The sequence below is a fragment of the Lactuca virosa genome, chromosome 6 (assembly GCF_052849685.1).
Source record: "Lactuca virosa cultivar CGN04683 chromosome 6, Lactuca_virosa_CGN04683_v6, whole genome shotgun sequence".
NCBI classification, from domain to species: Eukaryota; Viridiplantae; Streptophyta; class Magnoliopsida; order Asterales; family Asteraceae; genus Lactuca; species Lactuca virosa.
In genome coordinates, this window is record NC_136431.1 from 32,058,536 (window position 1) to 32,075,799 (window position 17,264).

Consider the following 17,264-nt stretch of genomic DNA (forward strand, 5'->3'; position numbering starts at 1 on the left):
CTTGTGATCCGTGTAAATGGTACAATAGACCAATATAGGTGATGTCGCCAAATCTTGAGGGCGAAAACCAACGCCCCAAACTCCAAATAATGAGTGGGATAGTTTGCCTCATGAGGCTTCAGCTGCCTCGAATCTTAAGCAATAACCCGACCGCTCTGCATCAGTACCGCACCCAAACCTGTGATCAACGCATCACAGTATACCACGAAACCAACCACACCCTCTGGAAGAGTCAAAATCAAAGCCTCACACAACCTTTGCCTCAAAGTCTCAAATGTCGCTTGCTGCTTAGGCCCCCAACGGAAACTGTATGTCTTCTTCGTCAACCTGGTCAACGAAACTGCGATCCTGAAGAAATTCTCGATGAACCTCCGATAATACTTTGCTAAACCCAAGAAGATCCGAATCTCAGATGGAGACTTCGGAACCTGCCATTGCATTACGACCTTAATCTTAGCTGGATCAACCAATATCCCTTTCTCATTAACAAGGTGCCCCAAAAATTGAACCTCGCACAACCAAAAATCACACTTGGAGAACTTGGCATAATGCCTCTCCTTCCTCAGAGTCTCCAAAACCTCTCGCAGATGATCCTCATGCTGCTCCTTGGTCTTAGAATAGACCTAGATATCATCAATGCATATAATGACAGAACGATCCAACATCGGTCTACACACACTGCTCCTTGTATTATAAATTTGAAAACTTTTGGTTTCACCTTTACATATCAAAACCTAAATCCTTTTGTAACAGTGTCATGTAGGGTTCAAACTTACGCAATAAAGAATGTTTTTACGAAAGAAACATTTATAAGTCATCAAAACTGAAAACAACCTCATGGCTTATACGTATATTTATGTTGCATATAGTTTAGGCATTATGTCAGTTAAAGATATAAAAAATCAAATCACTGATTTCAAATCAAACAATTAACTCTAGAACAAAATGATGATAATAAAAAAAATCAAATTATCGATTTCAACTCACATGGTTATCTCTATATCAAATTGATGATAACCAAAAGGGTTTTGATTTTTCCATGGCATTTTGTTATCCATCCACATACTATTATAGTTAGTTGACAATTATGCACCTGATTTAAATTTTGAGATTTTGAAGAGAGAGAAACCTAATGATTTGTTTCCAAATACATGATGCTCCTTTCTCATTTCGAGTTGCAAAAATTCCTCCTACAGTTCTACCGTTCTGCCTAACCAATCTGCCATCCCTTTTACTACATAAGATTTTCTTATTCTCTAATTTACTTATTCATAATCATCATAAGGAGTGCCACATGTATATCTTCATAATACACAATAAAAATATTTCATAGTACAAGATCAGACGTCCTTACTCTTCTAATTCCGACATCCCAGTTCAATTCTTGAATCTTCATTAATAGTTTCATTTGCACACAATTTTAATTTACATACAACTTCATCGTATATAATTTGAATTTGAATATACCATAAAGTTGCTTCACCCCCACTTTCAAACAGCTAACTCCAATTTTTGATCCTTGAATGTAAACTTGAATTAATTCTGATGATTTCAACCTTGAATGTAAACTTGAATTGATTTTGATTCTATAAACCATTAACCTTGAATGTAAACTTGAATTGATTTTGATTCTGTTAACTTTAACCTTGAATGTAAAATTGACTGTAAACAATGAATTTGTTTTGATTATGTTAACTGTTTATTTGATTGTTAATGTAAACTTGAATTGATTTTTATATGTTAACCTTGAATATAAACTTGAATTGATTTTGATTCAAAATGTGTTAATCAACTCTCCATCATTTATTAATTTAAACTTATTCAAATCTTAAGCATAAGTAATCGTGAGATTTTATTGATAAAAAAGGTATATGGTTTTAATCTTTCTCTCTCTTCAATATCATAAATAAGTGGAGGGGCATACATTAATTATTCTGTGGCAGGATCAAAACACGAGTTTTTGACCATAATAGGGTGGGTGGAAAAAATATTTACCATTTTAGTGTTCTTTCAAAACTATTTACCATTTTAGTGTTTTTCTCATTTTTCTTTATTTTTTAGTTTCTTTTTCAGTTTTTTTTTAATTTAAATATCTTATTTTTTTTCTTTTTTCTTTTAACTTTTTATTGTTTTTCTCATTTTTCTTTACTTTTTAGTTTCTTTTCAGTTTTTTTTTAAAATTTAAATATCTTATTTTTTTTCTTTTTTATTCAACCTTTTTATTGTTTTATATATATATATATATATATATATATATATATATATATATATATATAAATGACATCTTTCATTTTAGTTTTTTTTATCCTTTTTTACTGTTTTTTAAATATATGTTTTATTTATTTATTTTTTTCTGTTTTATTTAAATATCCAATTTTCTTATACAGCCTTTTTACCATCAAATTTTAGCCTCAACATTAAAAAATCATCAAAAACCACCACTATAATCAAAATTTAAGGTGCAAAAATTCCAACATTCACATACAATGTTTTTAAAGTGAAAAAAAAATCTCAACATTGTTTCTTACAAAAAAAACACCACAAACAAACTCCAACATTGTTTATTACAAAAAGAAAAACATCACAATTAGCTTCATCTTGAACTGTTAAAAAATCATTACCTGTAAAAAAAAAATATTATTTTTTAAATTACCTTGGCATAGACGGACATCTATTAAGTGGATGACTCTCCAACCATTCTCGAGCACGTGGATTTAACCGGGACATAATCGAAAACGATGTCCGTCTATGCCAAGGTAATTTAAAAAAAATAATATTTTTATGGTATTTGTTATAGTTATTCTCTTGTTATTATTATTTTTTTTACAGGTAATGATTTTTTACCGATTCAAGATGAAGCTAATTGTGATGTTTTTCTTTTTGTAATAAACAATGTTGGAGTTTTTTTTGTGGTGTTTTTTTTTGTAAGAAACAATGTTGAGATTTTTTTTTTCACTTTAAAAACATTGTATGTGAATGTTGGAATTTTTGCACCTTAAAATTTGATTATAGTGGTGGTTTTTGATGATTTTTTAATGTTGAGGCTAAAATTTGATGGTAAAAAGGTTGTATAAGAAAATCGGATATTTAAATAAAACAGAAAAAAATAAATAAAAAACATATATTTAAAAAACAGTAAAAAAAAGGATAAAAAAAACTAAAATGAAAGCTGTCATTTATATATATATATATATATATATATATATATATATATAACAATAAAAAGGTTGAATAAAAAAGAAAAAAAATAAGATATTTAAATTAAAAAAAAAACTGAAAAGAAACTAAAAAGTAAAGAAAAATGAGAAAAACAATAAAAAGGTGGAATAAAAAAGAAAAAAAGAAAAATAAGATATTTAAATTAAAAAAAAAAACTGAAAAGGAAACTAAAAAATAAAGAAAAAGGAGAAAAACACTAAAATGGTAAATAGTTTTGAAATAATACTAAAATGGTAAATATTTTTTCCATCCATCCTATTATGGTCAAAAACTCATCAAAACACAACTTGAAAAAATCAGCTTCAAACCATCGGGAAAAAAAAAAAAAAAAAAAAACAAATTGATGCTAACAAAAAAAAAAAAAAAAAAAACCTTAAGCATGCATATGGAATTTGATTAAATCAACAAAGTAATGGAACCATTTATCGTAATTTGTGCTAAACGCGTGACTGCTTAATCACTTGATTACAATTGATAACATAATAATAATGCGCTCTAGACTACAACTAAAATTTTATTCCCTTGATTTTGAAACAAGTGCTTTCAACTTTAATCATCATCTTCAATTTTTATGATCGTGGGAGGTTTTTTTTCAGTTTCAGCGGCCTTCACATAGATCCCAATGGCATGAATACACGAGTTGTAATCACTGCCGTGAAACCCCCCAAACGAACAATTTGGTCCGAAATTATACTCAAATGGTAAATAGAAAAGTAAAATATCATTTCTTACACATCCAAAGGGTCCATACTTACGTTTGTTGGTACCAAATGTAATCGAAGCCAATCTATCATTCCGATACCTGGTAAACCGACCAGTAACAGAAGTCAAATACTCCCTTGGGTGATCAAACTTCACCTGCATTTTTCAAATCCCGAAAGTGAAAAACTGTTTTCAGTTCAATGAAAGTTGAAAGAGAGATGAGTAGATTGACGTGGTAGTTAATACTTACGATATCAAATTTCGAACCACAGGGTGTTCCATGGACTTCTGAAGGAAGCAGTTTCCCATCTACAACGTATACAAACTGGATCGAATAGACGACAAAGTTGTCAAATGAAATAAAAATTTGGTCGATTTTAGACTTGCCACGGTCGTCCCAAAGCGATCCTTGCATTTCTCTGGGACCCAACTTCATCATGGCTGCCATTTGACGGCGACTAAAAGATGCTTCAGTTTTGAATTTTAGAGCCTAAAGAATAAGGAATTTATTAGCATTCTGGATCGATAAATTCGGACAAACTAACTACACATTTATTAGGAGGATGTATATCAAGATAAATTCGGATTAACTAACTATACTTCTATTAGCAGTATATATATCACAATAAATATAATATATGCTGCTAAAAATATCACTATATATCTATTGGCGGGATATATCACAATAAATATAATATATCCTGCTAAAATTATTGTTTGTTAGGGAGTGAAAAATTGAGGGGTGATGGTTCAAAAGATTAGAGTGTACTGCAGAAATGCTTAATTATTTTATGGTTTGGTTCCGAAAATGTTTAATTATTTTATTTTTAACATAAGTATTTAATAATTAAACTTCTTAAACTTTTACATCGAGCCGGAAGATAAACAAGCTTCACAGTTCGCCACTAAACCATCTCATTTATACTCTTGTTAGGTTTACATTAGGATGGAGGGAATTGTCGTTTTTCCATCCATCCAACCTAATGTCTACCAATAGTTGCATCAAAATTTTTTTTTCCACTTTATTGCAAAACCATTTCAAAACTTTGTAAATGGTTATCTTTCTATCCCACGTTACTTCACACAAATTTTTTACTAAAATAAAAATATAGCAAACTAATTATACAAAAAAGTATAAAACTAATAATGATAATATTAACATTAATTAAAATATTTCAATAAACTAGAATAAACTAGCACAGTCTGTATCATTTTCAAAAAACTCATTGTAGTTTTCGATTATAAAGAACAATATCAATCATTTCCACTCGTTCTTCTATTATTGGTAATGTTGTACATGCTTCGTCGATGATGTCAATTGTGTTGACAAACTGTTGTATATCTTCGGACATTGTGATGATGACCATTTGCATATTATACAATGCTAACTCTTTTATGTTCCTTGGCTGCAAAAGGTAATAATTAGATTTTCAGTATTACTATTTGTTTTTTTGCACGTTGAAAAATGAAAATCATGATTTATTTCTAACACGTTCGTATCAACAATACTCCATTGGCCATCAAGGCTCAACAATTCATATTATATTGGCGGTTATCACTCGAATCATTGGATGTACGACAATGTGAATAAAACAATTTATAAACCTTTTTTAAAGTGAAATGATTCTAAATATATTCATAACAAAAATTATAAAACAAAACTAGTCTAAAATAACATATCTGTCTAAACTAGATCTGGTCCCGTCTTTCGGAGTTTTATCTGCTTTCAATTTAAAAGTTTTAACACAGTCTCTGATATCCTTATTATTTTAATGTTTCGGCTTGGTGGTAAAGTGTGACACTTTTGCTATTTCTACATCCGCGATTTTGTTCTGGAAAAATAATCCAAAACCTAAGTTGTTGTAGATGGTATATAATCTTTTTATCCGTAAAACCCATTTTTTAAGCAACATCCACACAAATTGATAATGAGCACTTTCGAACGCATTGGTTCTGAATTCAGACTAATTCGGTGGTATTGGTATGATGCAAATCAATATTACTTCAAAATTTAACAATATGAGAAAATACAAGTCATATAAAAAAAATTTGGACGTCCTGGAGTTGTTCCTCATATTTCAAACGTTCCGGAGTAATTCTTTGTATTCTGGACTCGTAATTCACATTTCGGAATCAAATTAAATATATAACCAACACTAAAGTAACAATAATGATGCATGCAATATGTTATTATGGAGATATTACACACATTCCAGACTAGATCCACACATTCTAGACTACATAAAATCGTTTATATACTTAATTGATCAGTAAAACTAGCTTTGTTTGTTTGTTAAATCCATGGTATAAAACACAAAATCTTCAATATTTAGGTTACAAGAATTTTGGAATCACCTTTGTCCGGTATTTTCATATGTGGCCCCTATATATATATATATATATATATATATATATATATATATATATATATATATATATATATACACACACATTCAAACTATAATACTAAGCTTGGCCTCGTTTTGCCTTCTGGAGAATACTCGTTTCGATGTGAGTGGTTATTTTTCAAAAACATATTAGATGTGGTTATTATATTCAAAATACCCTCCAAATTTGGTTAGATTATTTAATTTCCCTTGATTTCGGTTGGCAGAATCCAACATCTAATTATTGATTGAATTACATCATTTCAATAACAATAACATTGGATATCCAGTGATGATGAATACCCCTATGCAAAACTCAATAATTAAATAAACATATTAAAGTAACCTTCTAACTAATTAGTGGTAAACGACTGAGTAATCACTCGACTACAAGTGATAAAATTTAATTTCACTGCTTTATTCCATTGGTTTTTAAACAAGCTCTTTCAACTTTGATCATCTTCTTCACTTTTTATCTTGCCAATATCGGCTTCAGATTCAGCAACCGATCCAGTGGCCCTAACATAGATCCCAATGGTGTAAAGCCACGAGTTGTCATCACTTCCATGAAATCCCCCAAACGAACAATTTGGTCCGAAATTATATGCAAATGGTAATGGTACATGGGAACTGTAAACACCATCATATCCGACCCTTCCAAAGGGTCCATACTTACGTACGTTGGTGCCAAATGTAATCGATACCAATCTGCCACACCAATAACTCGCATACTGACCACTTACAGAAGTCAATTACTCCCTTGGGTGATCAAGCTTCACCTGCATTTTCCAATTCCGGAAAGTAACAACTGTTTTTCAGTTCAATGAAAGTTAAAGAGAGATGAGTAGATATGGACATGGTAGTTAATACTTACGATATCAAAATATAAACCACTTGGTTTTCCATGGATTTCCGAAGGAATCAATTTCCCATCTACAACGTATACAAACTGGATCGAATAGACACCATAGTTTTCATATGAAATTAGAATTCGGTCGATTTTAGACTTGCCACGGTCGTCCCAAATAGATCCTTTCATTTCTTTGGGACCCAACTTCATCATGTTTTCCATTTGACAGCGACTAAAAGATGCTTCAGGTTTGAATATCAAAACCCTCAAGAATCAGGAATTTATTAGCATTCTTGAACTATAAATTCGGACTAGCTATATATCGTTTGTTAGGGAGTGAAAAGTTGAAAGGCTAAGGTTTAAAAGATTAGAGTGTACTCCACGAATGATCCCTTCAGTATGTAATGTTTTATGGTTTGGGTCCAAAGAAAAGTTATTTTTATATTTTATCCTTATTTCAGGAGTTTGTTTGCTTTTCATCACCATATTTTTTATGCTCCTGTTAAATTTATGTTAGGGTGGAGGGAATGTTTCCATCCATCCATCCCAATGTGCACATCTACTTTTATCTGTTTTCTAACTTCATCCCAAACACAAAACGATTAACACATCATCTTTCTATCCCATATGGTCATACCTTCCCACACTTTATTTTATAAAAAATAAAAATATATAAAACTAATTTAAAAAAAAGTAAATAACAATATCAAACAAATACCGATAACATTTCATTAATAAATAAATGAGTAAATTGCACGAACGGTCCCTATGGTTTGGGGTAATCTGCACACTTGATCCCTAAATCATTTTTTTACTCGGAAGATCCTTACTATTTAATTTCATTGGGTCTTTGGTCCATGTTACATCTGAAATGATTATATTGCCCTTACTATTTTTTAAAACATTTTATCAATTATTAATTATTTACTTATATTTAAAAAAATAAAAGGGAAATCTCGGATAAAATTTCAATATTTTTGGTTAGTTTACGGTTTAGTCTCAACATTTACTTTTCGAGAAAAAAACCCCGACAATCTTATTTTATACAACAATTTATTATTTTTTGTTGGAAAAAATAAGGGTTGTTACGTTAATATGGGAAAAATAGAAAATAATTGGGACTTTTCCGTTCAAAAAAACAAAAGTTTGGATTAAACCGTAAACTGACCCAAAATATTAGGACTTTATCGTGGATTTCTGTGACATCCCCAAATTTACGTCCGTTTTGAAACTTTTATTTATGCTTATTTAAAACAGAGTTTATTTATAAATGAGAAATTTGGTCCCGTAAAAGTATTTTCGAGTAAATGTTTTTCATTAATTTATAAAATCTTGGTATGTCATAACTGATACAAAACATAAACATAAACAGATCTTACATTAATTTATACTAATGATCTGCATCTCCTTTAATCTCTCAGTGTAATGTATCTCTGCATCGATACCTGTGATACAAATAAACTGAGTGGGTCAAGTTGGAAAACCTGATGAGTACATATGGTTTTCAACCAAAATAATATAGTGAATATGTTTAATTATCAAACAATTAACCCAATTACGCATCCATGCTTTACTATTTATTCTTCCTTAAGGATTTATCCTAAGGGACATCACCTACATTGAATTTATCTATCATCGCCTACATTGCATTTCCTTATATGTTTATTGATAATGACTTTTCCTAAGGATCATCGCCTACATCGCATAGACAGTACTGTTTTGGGGATTACTCGCCCAATACATATCCAGTAAAGGTTAGAGTATCATGGCATGAATACATAGTTACTACAACGCTTGAACTCGTAATTCATCACCTACAAGTTATGAGTCTGTCGGTGTTTCCACATGACTTGTTTAGATTAGTAAGTGGTCGCCATCTATACTTTAGTAGATGACTACATCACAAGTCAAGGTCAGGGCATCTCCTAGTCATCTCCTATTTATCATCACCTGTCTACTACCACCTATCTATTATCACCTGTCTACCATCTCCTATCACAACCCAATACATAGTTATAATTGTATAATAGTTATATGATTAGATCAATTCAAATGTCATCTTATATTATTTTATCTAACACATAACCTTTCTGGCACAAATAGTAAGCACATAAGCATGTAATTATCTAGATACTTCATATCTATGTGTAAGATGAAAGTAATTATGCACTCACTTGATAAATATGAGTGAGTGGTGATTTTGGCAGAGCTTCGCTTCGTACTTTGAAAAGACCTAGATGCATAAACTACTAAGCTTTAGTCTAGTTTCGTAATCTTGGTGACTATAATAATTATAGTCTAGATTCCTCACTAATCTCAATATCTACATCAAGATCCATCAAGTAAGGATCAGCCTGGCAGGACAGTTGGGAGGCAGGATCATTTCGGCATATAGCCTTTCTGAAATTCAACAACCAAGCCAACGTGACTATTCTAGACACTTCTCTCGTAAGTAGATCAATCAGTATAACGAAATGGAATTATTGATAAATCTTATTTATAGGTTCATAACAATGACTTATGACTATAAATATAAGTTACACTGAAAGAACGAGAGTGTAGCTTTAATTACAAGGATTCTCCTGACAAAGTTAGGAAATTGCACTGATAGAACTTCTACTCGCTAGCTATTACTACTCCAGGGATCGTAGGGCTTCGCCGAAGACTAAAAGTAAGAGAAAATGGGCTAGAACTGAAAGAAATCGAGATAGAGTGTTTAGGAAGTTGTGGGAGAAAGAATAAGGCTTTGCCTCCTGTTTATAGCCGATTTGGGGGTGCACGACGAGCAAATGGGATGCATGTCGCGCATGTAACATCCCAAAAATCACAAAAAATTTAAACTTTTAAAAACAACTCATAGTCATAAAATGTTTACGAACTCATTGTTTCCAAATTGTTTATCCATATAAGAGTATCCCAAAATCATAAAGCCATAAAAAGAGGATGTGTATAGTTACGCCTTCGCCTTCCCGCGATAATCAGAAGTACCTAAAACAACAACTAAAAATTGTAAGCCAACGCTTAGTGAGTTTCCCGCAAAGTACCACCACTAAAACATAACAAATAACAGCATGCACTTGGTCCACAACTAAAAGACTAGATTACTCCTGAGCCAACAATATGAGTCTGGCTTGCCTATTGAGCCCACAGCTCATATCTGGCTTGTTCCTGAGTCCACAACATAAGTCTGGCTTGCCCTCGGGGCCCACAGCTTATATCTGGCTTACCCCTGGCCCAATCAATCATTGGACTAGAATGCCAATATACAGTCGGTGTACTTAGTCATCAGACTGGAATACCCTTAAGCCATTAGTACGAGTTTGGCATATATTCGGGTCTTTCATTCAATACCAAGGGCCACCCCTTGGTCTTTCAACAAAACATTGGCTAATGGGTCGACATTGGTGCCTTTGACCCATAGATATAGTGAGGAGACTCACATCAATCCAAGATAACCGAATACTCGAGCCGTTGCCACCAGAATCCTCGCACTCAAAAGTCACGAAATGAAGGTACTGAATTTGGATCTTTAAGCTCATCTCCAAAGAATGAGTCTTCAACCTTCTTCTTCTCTTACACAAACCACCACAAACACTGTTCGAAGCTCCAAAACTCACTCAAGGCACTCTAGGGTTTCAGTATTAGACTAAAGGGGATAGAGGTTGATCTAAAATGTCCAAAGGAAAGATATAATGATGCTTATATAGGGGTAAAACACCAAAATTAGGGTTTCATGCTGAAGGGAGTACGCCCGGCATACCCCTTAGTACGCCTAGCGTACTCGAAGGGCCTCCGCGATATTCTCACCCATTACGCCTCGCGTACACGACGAGTAAGCCCCGTGTACTCGATGAACCTTCGACAACACTTAAACTTCAATTAACCATAACTCCTCCGTTCTAAGTCTGTTTCCGACGAACTTTATATCTACGGAAAGGCGATGAGAAGACCTACGCTTCTATCAACTCACATTTACCTTAAAACTCCCTGAACAAAAAATTAAAATTCATAAAGGCCCGGACTACCAAATTATGATTATACCATTAGGCTCCGAAACACAATCGAACACTCGGATCACTTAGTCTATAATACCCCGATCCAAAAAGGGCTAAATCTCACTTCCCCCAAGGCCCGAATCCTTAAGATAGCCGATGATCGGTCCACGGACCCGAATAATGAAACGATTCGAAACCGAGTGTTACACATACTCAACATATCAATGTATAGCAGGATATTAATCCAATGGGTCGACCTTGGTGCCTTCGACCCATAAGTACAGTGAGGAAAACTCACCTCTCGATCTGAACAATAGCTCATGAGGTCCTTGCTCCGAATCTCAACTCTAACCGTCATATATCCAGTCAAATGACTAATTCTCAAACACCATCCAAAATACCCAAAATACCCATTGGTCAAACTTGGTCAAAGTCAACTGAGTTAACTGAGTCAACCCAACCACCACCTTTACAACCAACCGACCCCACTACTGCCACCTTTGTCACCTATACATGTTAACGGACGTATATATAATCATTTATGATTAGCCATATATGTATAAACATTTATAATCATATATAATTATACCATTTTGCCATATAATCATTTATGATCAAGATCTTTATTTTATTTTTTAAATCATAAATAAAGTCTCATATATATATATATATATATATATATATATATATATATATATATATATATATATATATATATATATATATATATAATTTTAATCCTTTTGTGTTCATATATTATTACTATAATATTTCCATGGTTGATTATTTATTTTTTCAATATATCATTATCCAACATAATAATTTTATGAGTAATATATATATACATAAATAATGTTGCTTATATCTTTAAAACATATTTTAAAATTAATTTAAATTAACAATTAACTAAACAAAAAATATTAAAATTGTTTTAAGATAATACACGAATTATAACTTAGTTAACCAACAATTTTTTTTTTATATACCAAAGAAGCATAAAATGATTCAAATCGCAGATTTCACGCATGTAACAAAATGATAGTAACAAAAAGAAAAAACCAAAAACAATATATGATCTATGATGACAAAAAATACCCTGCATATTACGAAAGTCAATAAGCATATGGGATTTGATTAAAAACCAAGACAAGTTAAAATACTAATTTGCTACTTTTAGTCCATCGATCTTGAAGAAGTACTTTCATCATCTTCACCTTTATCACTTCCAATATCTATTTCAATTTCAGGTTCAGCAATGAATCCAAGGGGCCTAACATAGACCCCAATGGAACACAGACACGACTTGTAAACACTACCATGAAATCCCCCAAACGAATACGCGGGTATGAACTTATATACAAACTGCGGATCCGAACTCTTAAGAGTACTTCCAAAGGGTCCGTACCTACTCTTGTTGGTGCCGAATGTAATCGAATTCAATTTCTTTATGCCATATTGACCACTTACAGAAGTCAAATACTCCTCTGGGTCATCAAACGTCACCTCCATTTTTCAATTTTCGGGAGTAAAATCTGTAATGATCAGTTCAGTGAAAGATAAAAGAGAGATGAAGAGATGTACATGCATGCATGTAAATACTTACGATAACCACAGGATTTTCCATGGATTTCTGAAGGAAGCGTTTTCCCATTTACAGCATACACAAACTGGATCGAATATACGGTATGTTTTCCATACGAAATTAGAATTTGCATGATTTTAGTCTTGCCACCTTCGTCCCAAGTTGTTCCTTTGATAATATTGGGACCCAACTTCGACATGTTTTCCATTTGACAGCTTGTAAATGATGTTTCAGGTTCAATTTCGAAACTCTGAAGATTGAGGAAGTTATTAGCATTCTTGAATTCTTGAACTATATATAAATGTTGGGGAGCTAACATTATTAATCCTTAAGTGATTTGTAATTATCTTTGTTTTTATTTGTAATTATCTTTTCTATATATAACTGCCTAATTAGGCGAATAACATTCTTATGCTTAATCTTTATATATTTGGAATCAGAATTCAGATAATATCAATGTCATCTATATCCATGCATGAAAAATCTGTGTAAGTTTTTTTTAATGTTAATTTTTTTTTTGCTATATCGAGTTTAATTAATAACTACTGATTTGGTTAGTTTCAATTTTTTCATGATGATATTTTTCATACGTCAACCATTGTGTTCAAGTTAAGCGTAATATTTCTAATTTATGTAATATTCTCTGTTAAATCTAGTTTTGATTTTATCTTATTTTATTAAGAATTGCGATATTACCACTTAACATTTATAATTTACTTTAATCTAAAGATTAAACGATTAAAATAAGAAAAGATTGGTAGAAATTTTTCGTTCATGACAAGTATCATGTCAGAATCGGATCATCATTAATTTGTTACAAAAGTAAAATAAAATAATAAATGATTTTCAAAATAATTATATATTATTATAGCCCCGTACTCTTGTCTAATAAAATATGTTAATTACTTTTGTTACAAAAATTATTCTATTGTTAATTATTTAAAATTATTAACTTTATATATTACACCATTATGATGTTTAATAAAATATGTCTATTTGTATTTTTACAAATTATGATATATTATTATCGGAGAATTTCATATATATCTTTATTAAACGTCTAAATATCGTATTTATCCAAATTAAACTCTAAATATCATATTTACCCTTTTTAATGTTTTAAAATATCAGATTTGCCAAAATCTACTTTTTAAACAGTTTTTATTATTTTAGAATCATTTTTTATATATTAAAATCTTCAAAAATAAAAATATAACAAAATTGACCATAATACCCTTAGACTTCTAAATCATAGCGATCGATTACCTGTGTGTGATTTGAAACCACGATTGATATCTTAACCCTGCGTCTTCTTTTTTTAAAACCTTCTGTCAATTCTTTGCTGCAATCGGATAATCATCAAGTAGTTTTATGTTCTGTATTTGTTAATTGATTATTCAATTCGTGATTATAACTATGTATAGCTTTAAAAATCACAGGAACTCATAACATGATGATCAAGTATAAACTGCAGGTGATTGTAATTCCGTCGTCCTCCTTTTTTCTGTTTCTCAATCTTCAATTTCCTTTTGGTTGCTGTGGTGAATCCCTCATAATTCAGGGATATTGTTGATGTCTGTTTCTGGTTTTATTGCTTCTCATACTATTTTTGTCATTCTAATTTTATTTGTACTTTTGGTGAAGGATTGATTCCTATTTATGTTATTTGTTTTGCAAAAATTAAGGGTGCGTTTAGTTGCGGAAAAATTGGCCGTTTTCCGGAAAAATTTTCCAAGAAAAATGATAATTTTTAAAACGCGTTTAGTTCGTCTATTTTTCTAAATTTTTCACGGAAAATGAAAATTTTCTGTTTCCTAAAATTACAAAGAAGTTGAAAATTTTTGGAAAACTGATAATCATTGTTTTTCATATTTTTCTATTTTCAAATTTTTTCTAAAATATAAACACACATCCACTCCCACCCTATCTACATCTACCTACCCCCACGTGAACACCCTTCCCCCCACACACATACATATCCATCCACCCACCCACACACCCATCTATAAACACACACACACACACCCATCTATAAACACACACACACACATATACATATTCACCCACCTACACACACACACACACACCTACACACACATACATACCTACCCAACCCCACCCCCCACCACACACACAAACACACTCACACCCCCCCCCCCCACACCCACACCCCCACAAACACATGTGCACACACACACACACACACACACACACCAATCCCCACCCCCCCCCCCACACACACACACACATACACACACAAACCCACACCTACTACCACCCCCACCCTCATAAACATACACCCCCCCCCCCACACACACACAAACCCACACCTACCCCCACAAACACACACCCACCCCACCCCCACATACATACACATACACACTCGCACACCCACCCACCTAACACCACTACCACAATCACCGACCTACCATCAACATCACCACCACCGCCACCACTAACCCATCACTAGCACCACCGCCGCCGTTGCCGCCATCACCGCTACTGACACAATTGTCGCCGCCACCACCACCACCACCACCTGTCATCACCACCACCGCCGCCGAACCGCTACCGCCACCGCCCCCACCCACACCCTACCACCGCTACCGTTTTCTAAAAATAAAAACCGATAGAAAAATACACATCTAAAAACGTTTTCTAATTTTCTAAAACTGAAAATGAATAATGAATAAGTTTTAACTAAACGCGTTTTCTAAATTTTTCAATGAAAAATGAAAACGGAAAATGAAAACCGAAAATGAAAACTGTTTTTCCGTAACTAAACGCAACCTAAACAATTTTGTTATCTCCACTGCTTTCTGGGCGTATAAGGTAAAGAATCTCATGTACTGTTTCTTACTTCTTTATAGGTTTATTCAACTAGTACTATAAAGTGGTTATTATGACTCGAAAAGCATAATCATATTCAGGTGAGGGTACTAAAATAGTGATTAAACCTGGTTATTTATAATATTTTGCAGATCATTTCGCCTTATAACTTGTAATTGAATCCCAGACTTCTTGTTAAGCAGTATGAAATCTGCCAATTGATCACCAATGACCAATGTCCTCAATTTTTACAAGATGGGTAAGCATTCATACACGTAATTTTGACTTTTCAAGCCACGATTATCATATGGAAGCTTATATTGGGTTTTACAAAATACAAAATGTTTATCTTTCATTTTCTTGGAATAAAGTAATAATTAACATCATTGTTTTACAGATTTGGACTTTCTGTTTCATATGTTTTTTCTGCATCGATACTGCAAACTTCTATAAGATAATTGTTTTAGGGGAAAAACTGTTGATTTCTTTATATGATCATATTTGGTGCCACTATTTTGATCACTTCTGTACTTGTTGGAGGGATTTCTTTTAGAATATCGGTTGTGGTTCCAAATCTCACACATAATGGATTATTGTGATTTAGAATTCAAGGGTATTATGGTCCATTTGGTTATTTTTTTTATTTTGATAATTTTAATATATAAAAAAATATTCTTAGATAATAAAAACTGTTTAAAAAATAGATTTTGGCAAATCCTATATTTTAAAACATTAAGAAGGGCAAATACGATATTTAGAGTTTAAGCCGGACAAATATGATATTTAGACGTTTAATAAGGGTATATACGAAATTCTCCCTTATTATTATAGCCGGTACAACCAAATGTAATCGAAGCCAATCCATTCTGATTACAACCACTTACCGAAACAAATACTCCTCAGGGTAATTAAATGTCTCCTGCATTTTTTAAGTTCTTTTTGTTCATTAAAAGGTAAATGGATATGAGTAGATGGGCATGGTAATAGTTACACTTACGGTATTGAATTTTAAACCAAAGGGTTTTCCATACATTTCTGAGAAACCACTTTCTCATCTACAACATATACAAATTGGATTGAATTGACCTCAGAAGAACCATGTGAAATCAGAATTTGCACAGTATCAGTATTGCCCTTTTCATCCCAACACGTCCCTTGCGTTCCATAGGGATTCACCTTCACCATGTTTTTCATTTTGACTGTGAGTAAAAGATGCTTCAGGTTTAAATTTTTAAGCTCTAAACAATGAGGAAGGTATTAGCAATGTTGAACCATTATAGAAATCATCTCAATCTTGGCCCTTGAATGACACAATCAATGGAAAAGCAGTTGACACATGTATGTTGGTGAAAATAACCAATTCATTGTAATATGAGATTTTCATAAAGTTTGTTGTAATATGCCTGGATGGGGACTAAATGGTCAAAATAGTAATCAAGACTATCGTGAACTTGTGATCCTACTTTATTGATTAATTGGTGGAATTAGAATGACATTATAGACATTTAGTCATCAGACATTCAAATTAGTTCAAGCCTTCATCAAATTAGATTAGTTAATTAATAGGGGAAATTAAACTTTTAAACTGGTATATCATACATCACGATTCATGATCTTGCAACAACACCAAATTTGAGCTGAGTCATTATCATTAATAAACAATTTCATGCCAAAAACTTGTGAGATTATATTGGCATTTT

The 17,264-nt window shown here is 32.3% G+C and overlaps 1 protein-coding gene and 1 pseudogene across 1 annotated transcript; both read right to left on the reverse strand.

Annotated features, from left to right (window-relative positions):
- Positions 1-6,754: 6,754 nt before the first annotated feature.
- On the reverse strand, positions 6,755-7,380 carry LOC145121420 (protein RESTRICTED TEV MOVEMENT 1-like). Its single transcript, XM_079057169.1, has 3 exons — positions 7,183-7,380; positions 7,065-7,087; positions 6,755-7,016 (listed from the first exon to the last, which is right to left on the reverse strand). The coding sequence occupies exons 1-3, from the start codon at positions 7,378-7,380 to the stop codon at positions 6,755-6,757; spliced, it is 483 nt and encodes a 160-aa protein (XP_078913295.1).
- Positions 7,381-12,326: 4,946 nt separating this feature from the next.
- LOC145121421 (inactive protein RESTRICTED TEV MOVEMENT 1-like) lies at positions 12,327-16,749 on the reverse strand (annotated as a pseudogene).
- Positions 16,750-17,264: the final 515 nt, after the last annotated feature.

What these genes read in the sequence shown, in the direction of transcription:
- LOC145121420 (XM_079057169.1), bottom strand. Translation starts at nt 7,380, where the DNA reads ATGGAAAACATGATGAAGTTGGGTCCCAAAGAAATGAAAGGATCTATT. An exon ending in GTGGTTTATATTTTGATATC is followed by an intron (nt 7,088 to 7,182) that starts GTAAGTATTAAC and finishes TGGAAAATGCAG; the next exon opens with GTGAAGCTTGATCACCCAAG. An exon ending in AAGCTTGATCACCCAAGGGA is followed by an intron (nt 7,017 to 7,064) that starts GTAATTGACTTC and finishes TTGGTGTGGCAG; the next exon opens with ATTGGTATCGATTACATTTG.